Source organism: Carlito syrichta, unplaced genomic scaffold (assembly GCF_000164805.1).
Source record: "Carlito syrichta isolate Samal-C Ts95f unplaced genomic scaffold, Tarsius_syrichta-2.0.1 Scaffold316167, whole genome shotgun sequence".
In the NCBI taxonomy this organism is placed as follows: domain Eukaryota; kingdom Metazoa; phylum Chordata; class Mammalia; order Primates; family Tarsiidae; genus Carlito; species Carlito syrichta.
This window is the reverse complement of record NW_007260263.1, coordinates 414,633-422,153: the sequence shown is the minus strand read 5'-3', so window position 1 is coordinate 422,153 and position 7,521 is coordinate 414,633. Positions and strand designations below refer to the sequence as shown.

At 38.3% G+C, this 7,521-nt stretch overlaps 1 protein-coding gene across 1 annotated transcript in view; it reads left to right on the top strand.

The window, feature by feature from the left end:
- Positions 1-7,521, top strand: part of ZBTB10 (zinc finger and BTB domain containing 10) — a 32,096-nt gene that overhangs the window by 19,798 nt on the left and 4,777 nt on the right. Inside the window, exon 3 of the mRNA XM_021706862.1 lies at positions 3,153-3,251. Within this exon, the coding sequence (XP_021562537.1) occupies positions 3,153-3,251 (99 nt within the window). The remainder of the gene's footprint in view (positions 1-3,152; positions 3,252-7,521) is intronic.

The window sequence follows — 7,521 nt, the reverse complement described above, 5'->3', positions numbered from 1 at the left end:
CTCAGCCTTCTGAGTAGCCGGAATTACAGGCATGCGCTACCACGCACGGCTGATTTTTGACTTATTGTAGAGATGAGGTCTCGCCAAGTTGCCCAAGTGGGTCTCGAACCCCCGGGCTCAGGCAGTCCACTCACCTCAGTCTCCCAAGGCTCTGGATTACAGGCAGAGCCACCGAGCTTGGCTAAAAATGTGAATTTTAAAGAGGAGGAAGATGAAGATTTATTTTTAGAATTTTTTTTAAGAGATAGACTGGAATGCAGTAGCACAATCATAGCTCACTATAACTGGGCTCAAGTGATCGTCCCAATCCAATATAGCTGGAACTATAGGTGAGTGCCACACGCTAATTTTTTGTTGAGACAGTCTCAATATGTTGCCCAGGCTGGTCTTGAACTCCTTGTCTCAACTGACCCTCCTGCTTCCACCTCTCAAAATACTGGAATTATAGGCCTGAGCCGCTGTGCAGGCTGATATTATTAACTCATTCATGATCGCTGACATGAAATTATTCCAAATTTTGTTCCTGGTTGCTGCTGATGTGAATTTATGTCTTTGCAAATTCTGTTTCTAAATAATATATATTCAGTTTATCATCTGAATAAAAATACAAAGTATGGAATACTAGAGTGGTGTCCGAGGAATACTGGATATGTCTGCAACTTTCTGCTGCATTGTGAAAAAGGTGACCGTTTAGAAAAGACCATTTCACTTGTGCTTGACAGAAGTTTGCGGCAATCAGCTTCAGTTGTTTTAAATTTTCACCCGCAATCAGTATTAGGAAAGTGAAAAATTTGTCGATCATGAATGTGTCAACTAATAATCAAGTAGGGGGGAGGCAATAAAATGGATGCTGGGTTAGTAAAGAGTGGAGTTAGGGTTTTGTTTTTGTTCATTTGGGAAAAAGAGCATGTCGAGTATCACTAGCAAAGTAATACTTCTGGGCTCACATTCCCAGCATTGCAAATTGTACAGTTTTTTTGATTGTCTGCTATGTGGCAGGCCCCGAGGCTTAGTGCTCGTAATACATTATCAAGAGGCAGTGTAATAAAGTTAATAAACAGGGTAGACCTCTGCCACTTGCTTGTAATTTATGAAAGGACTTACTGCAGGATGCATAAAACCTGTTTTTGTTTTAAGGGCTGCTGTTACCTGTTCACTGAGGAAAGATGTTTGTAAAAATAGAATAAATCGTATGTGGCGTATCGTTTGAATATTTGAATATTACATAAAACATCTTTGCTTGGTACCTGCTACCAATCAGAAACTAATGTTTTAATAGGTCTTCAGAAAGTTATTTGGCATGTGCAAAAAAAAAATCCTTTTTTGCTATGCTTAAATGATGTGAAAGATTTACATTAAGAAGGTTTTGGATAGCACAGAAGCCAAGTATATTAGAGTTTATTTTGTAATCTTATAATTTTATAGCAAAAGATGATCAAAATTTGCAATCATGCTTCTTTTTTTTTTGAATTGGAGTCTCACTCTGTCGCCCAGGCTGGAGTGCAGTGGCATGCTCGGCCACCACAGCCTTGACCTACTGTGCTCAGCCAATCTTTCCACCTCAGCCTTCCAAGTAGCTGGAACTTCAGGCACATGCCACCATGTCCGGCTAATTTTTTCATTTATTGTTGAGATCAGGTCTCGTCAAGTTGCCAGGCTGGTCTTGAACCTGTGGGCTCAGGCAGTCTTCTTTCCTGAATATTAGGACCTTCTAATAGTTTGAAGTTTATGCCGTGAGCCATTAAAAATCCTAAGATCTCTCTGGCAACATTATAGGAAATGTTTAGAGGTATGTGAACACTATATTAGAAACAAGGAGACTGGCTGGGCTTGGTGGCTCAGCCTGTAATCCCAGCACTTTAGAAGGCCCAGGCGAGTGGATTGCCTGAGCCCGGGGGTTCGAGACTAGCCTGGGCAACTTGGTGGGACCTTGTCTCTACAACAAATCAAAAATTAGCCGGGTGTGGTAGTGCATGCCTGTAGTTCTGGCTACTTGTAAGGCTGAGGCAGAAGGCTTGCCAGAGCCCAGCAGGTCGATGCTGGGGTGGCCGTGAGTATGCTACTGCACTCCAACATGGGCAAGGGAGTAAGATTCCAACTCAAAAAAGAAAGAAAGAAAAAAAGAAACAAGGAGACCAGGGGAACTCATTTCACTAGTTCATGATCCCAGAAGAGTAGTGATGAATGCTTGAAGTATTAAGGCAGTGGGATGGAACAGATTTACAAGAAATGTACAGATTGAAACCAAAAGCATTCATCTTATTAGCCTCTTTTTTGCTGCCCTTTTCCATCTTCTCCGTATTTCAGGATTAGCTCTTGAGATTTACCTATTTTTCGAAGTCTTGCCTTAACATTCTAGTTTTTTTTTTTTTTTTGAGTTGGAGTCTCACTCCGTTGCCCAGACTGGAGTGCAGTGGCCGCTCCCGGCCACTGCAGCCCTACCTGCTAGGCTCCGGCGATCCTTCTGCCTCAGCCTTCTAAGTAGCTGGAACTATAGGCGCGTGCTACTATGCCCAGCTAATTTTTTTCTTTGATTTATTGTAGAGATGAGGTGTTGCCAAGTTGCCCAGGTGGGTCTCGAACCCGTGGGCTCAGGCAATCCACTCACCTCAGCCTCCCAAAGCATGAGATTGATTACAGGCTGAGCCACCGAGCCCGGCTACCATTCTAGCTTTAATTGGTCTTCTCCTTCCGAAACAATACAGAAACAACAACAATCTGTTTTATACATTTAGTACTTATTCGATAGTACTAATAGTGGCAGGTTTCATTTGGGTATCAGGTATCATAACACCTGACTTGTATCGTGCAGTTAGATTCCTAGATGAAGTCAATGATATATAGGTGGATGTAACTGAGGAAACTAAAGCACATGGTTACATAGCCAGTAACAGAACTAGGTTTGGCACCTGATTCACCCTGGTTGCACAGCCCATTCCTAACCAGTATACTGTACTTCAACTGTTTTAGTGTGCACTTGTTCCAGTGTTTGAAAGCCATATCTTAAGTAGTACTGAGCACATTGTAGGTAATTCATTGCTTATAGATAATCCTTTTTCTTTAGTCTCTTATTACCTTAAGCCCCTCTTCCCCAATATTCAGTCTGCTATGGAGTCCTGTGAGGTTAACACATTATTCTGTCTCCTTTTCAGATTTGGATGGTGCTCTACTCTCAGGGCCAGATGGTGATAGGAATGTGAATGCAAATTTATTGACTGAAGCTGGCTCTAGCCAAGATGGTGGTGATGCCGGTAGGTACAGTAAGATTTAGGCAAGAATACCTTTAAGAGGATTTGAAGATTGAGAAGTGTTACATTTTTACTATGACTTATAATTTCTCTCCCTTAAGGGAGAGTATTTTATGTAAATACTTTTAATATATGATAGCTATGTTTATGATGACTTTGGAAAATTGGAAAGTATAAATTGATAGAGGTTTTGTATGTTTGAGGAAGTCATGTATTTAGAGTTTTTAAATGCCACCCTAATAAAAGAATGATTGGAAAAATACCTACTTGCAACTTCCCCACCCCCAGGAAATAATTCAAGGTCATCAGTGGATATTAAGCGACTGTCAGTGGGCTTGTCTCACTATGATTGGGTGAAAGGTTGTTAGGGAATAGGATATTCACATCATCCCACAGATTATTTCCAGTAGCAAAAGTGGGGGGGATAGAAGCATCTTTATGATAAAGACATCTGAGAAACATTGTCATAACCAAGTGATAAAACTTAGTATCATCTGTTGTAGAACAAACTGAAATTAAGTGTCAGCTAATGTGATGCACTAGCTGGTAAACAACATTACCTGTGTAGTTTTTTGAAAATGTTTAGCTAGAATTGTGAAGGGAAAAATTAGACAAATCTATGTAATATAGCTAACATATGACAGGTGATCCAAACTGTAAAATGTTAGTGTCATGAAAGACAAGCGGGGGAACCACTAAATTAAAGGAGACCAAGGAAATAAATTAAAATTCAGTATGAATCTTCATTGGATCATGGGAACAAAAATGACTAAAGGGGACATTTTGGGAACAGCTGCAAATTTGAATATGTAGTCTGTATACATGATAATCAACAAACTTTGAAGTTCTTGGATATGCTGTGGTTATGTAGGAGAATGTTCTAGAATATGCATACTGTATTTAGGCTTAATGGGATGAGTGTGCAAGTTTTCAAATTGTGCATAAAATATATGTATACACATAATGTGACAAAACTAGTATTTGTTGAAGATAATGTGACAAAACTAGATTTGTTGAAGATAGATATTGGTGTTTTGTTGATTATTTTAATTTCTGTAGTGTTGGAATTTTTTTTTTTAGCCCTTTGCACTTGGTGACATCTGGCATGTCACCAGCAACTTTATCACACTTTTTAACAAAATAACGAAAAACAAATCACTTCATATTAAATAGCATAGTGTTAGAACCAATTATTTTATTGTATTGATTTTCGGCTTATGGTGCAATTTTGGACATTGAGGAACTTATGTATGACCAAGAAAATCAAAATTTTACATCTTACATTTTTCTGACATGTGGTAATGTGAAACACTCACCAATACACATTGCAGGTTCATTGATACATGTGCTGTACTAATTTGTTTGACATATTCCTGGTGTTTTTCTATTCGAGCAGACAATGCAGTCTTGTTTTCTTTCCCCCCATGTTAATAATATGTAATTTATTGTCCAATCTGTGTAACATTGTGAAAGCACTTCACACATCTTTCTACATAATACCAGCTGATATATTCCATCTCATTATTTGCTTCTTCGTGCAATTCGAATGGAAAACTTCAAGGAAACATTTTTGAAAAATTTGTGCCAGCAATCTTGTTATGTCCCCTGAGAGGGGACATCCAAGTACAAAGGGTTAAATTTTTTTTGTTGAGACTGGGTCTCACTACATTGCCCAGGCTGTTCTCCCAATTCCTGCACTCTAGCTATCCTGTCTTGGTTTCGCAAAGTGCTGGAATTAAAGGCCAGAGCCCACCACAACTAGACAGCTTTGGAATTTTTTAAAAAGTTGATGGGGGCAGGAGACACCAAGGGATACCCCACAGTTCTGAAGGAACTTCCTTAAGGTGGTTTCCACTGACAAAGTGAATTTTTAAAAAAAAGTTTAGAAATTAGTGTTTTGCAGGCCACATGTGTTGAATTTTTAAGATTTTTTGCTTGTTCAGTTTATCACTAATAGTGCAAGAGTATTTTATTGTACTTGGTTTCTTGGTTTAGAAATCTGGTTCAAGAATGGGTTTAATAGGGCTGTGTGTGTGAATTCATATGTAAAATTTTTAATTTGTGCATACGAACATTTTTTTCAGTGGAGGATCATCCATGTCATTAATTTCATTCTCAAAACAGTAAGCCTCTGATTTAGTCATTTCTTTAAAGAAGGGGACATTTTGATCTATTAGTGTTCTTGCATCTGAGACCAATCAGCATTTGTCTTGTGACGTGCATTGCTCTTTCCTTAGTAGTTTGCTATTATATAATAATGTACCCAGAAGGATATTATTGACCAGTTAACACAGTTTGGAAGGTAGATCCTTAATGATCCTTAAGTATCTTCAGTTACAATGACAATACCTTTATTCAGGATACTCTTAAAATTCCTATAAGTAATCTCTGCTAGTTATAAGAATTAGGAGAGATGAATGAAATTTGAGAAGTGGCTTTAATTTGAATTACGATTTAGTATTCCAGATAGTGTTTTTCCTGTTACTGTCGTTTTAGTTATTTCTTTACTGTAAGCTATTCAGAGAAACATGGAATTTCAAGTATAAAGAAAATCTTTAATTGTAAATCTTGGATTATCTCATTCTTATGTGGTGAATAATATTTACTTGAACATGTTTTTACTTTAGTTTTCCAAGTATCAGGTACATATTTAGCATTCGGTAGATATATCTATTCAACAAGTAATTGGAGGGCATGTGTCTTAGATATTAGATTGCTTTCCTGTAGCTTACTTTTGTTTTGTAATGATTTAGGCAAGAAGTATGAATTATAAAGCTCAAGCTTTATTTAGAAATGTGAAACTAAAAATAGATTGAACTTCACAGGCTGCCACCCCCAGTTAGAATTCTGAACTTTTCCCTCAACAGTAATACATTATAGTTATATCATACATAGTTATGGGCGTAAAAGGCTACTCTTCACATCAAAAAAGAAAGATATTCTAAGTATAAAACAGTTTACATTGATTAGTAATTATGTGTAGCTTTAAAATGCTTTAGAGACCTTTAACTCTTAATTTTTGAGAGGAGCAACTTGTCTGATAAATATATTGAAAAATGAATTCTTAGGAAATCCATTTTGGTAAGCATTATTTTATTTCAAACCATGGTGCACATGGGAGGAAAATGCATTATTGCTGCATGAATGAACTATACATACATCTGAGAAAAGAGTGTTTCAGGCAGAGGAACTTAGTTTGAGTACCTTGAGTTGGGAACCTGCTTATCATAGAACAGCGCAGAGGTCAGTATGGTTGGAAGGGAGTTACCAAAGGGGTGCTTGGAAGCAAGGGCTCCACCAGGCAAGGCTTTGTAGGACACTGAAAGTCTTTGGCTTTTACTGTGAAAAGGGTAGCCTTTGCCGCCTTGTGTGCAGAATGGTGACCTCTGATGTAATGTTTTAAAAGACTCTGTGTTTGCAGTGCTGAGAAACTGACTCTAGGAAGGGCAGCAGTGGGAACAGAGAGACATGTTGGTAGCTGTCAATAACAATCTTCAGGCTAGAGTTGATGGCTGCTTGGATCAAGGTCACAATAGCTGCAGGAGATTCTACATAGATTCCTGTTGCCAAAAGATACCTGGTCCAAGGAATTACTTACAAATACAAGATGGAATTAAATCCAGCACAGATAATTTCTGCCCTTCCTAATCTAAAGATGGTTATGTACTCCCACCATTCTGTTTTGATTCTACCTTCTGCCTTTAAGGATGAACTTAGATGTTTCCATGAACCCCAAGAGCATTTAGTTACCTTGTTTCAGACAAGAATCTAGTAATAGAAAATCTTTAAATGTGTAATTACTCTATCTTTATGCTTTATCCTTAGTCCATTTTTCTGTTTCAATTAATCTTAAAACACCATTATGATGACCTTGGGTGCCATAAGAAGGATGTCCCATTTGAAGTCCTGGTTTCAGAGGTGATAGAGTCCCAAGTGATAGAATACTTAGTAATAGTAACTGTTAAGATTTCTGTAGAATATGTTTGAAATCTGACATTTAATAAAGTAGTTTCCTGTGGTCTCCACACAAATAATATCTGTGGGTGTGTGTGTGTGTGTGTGTGTGTGTGTGTGTTTTACTCAATGTTTCCTGCGGTTGAATAGTATTTTGAGTTTGTGATTTAAGAATGGCAACATCAGCTGGGCTCGGTGGCTCAGCCTGTAATCCCGCGCCTTTGGGAGGCTGAGGTGAGTGAATTGCCTGAGTCCGCGCGTTCGAGACCCGCCTGGGCAGTGAGACCTCATCTCTACAATAAATCAAAAATCAGCTGGG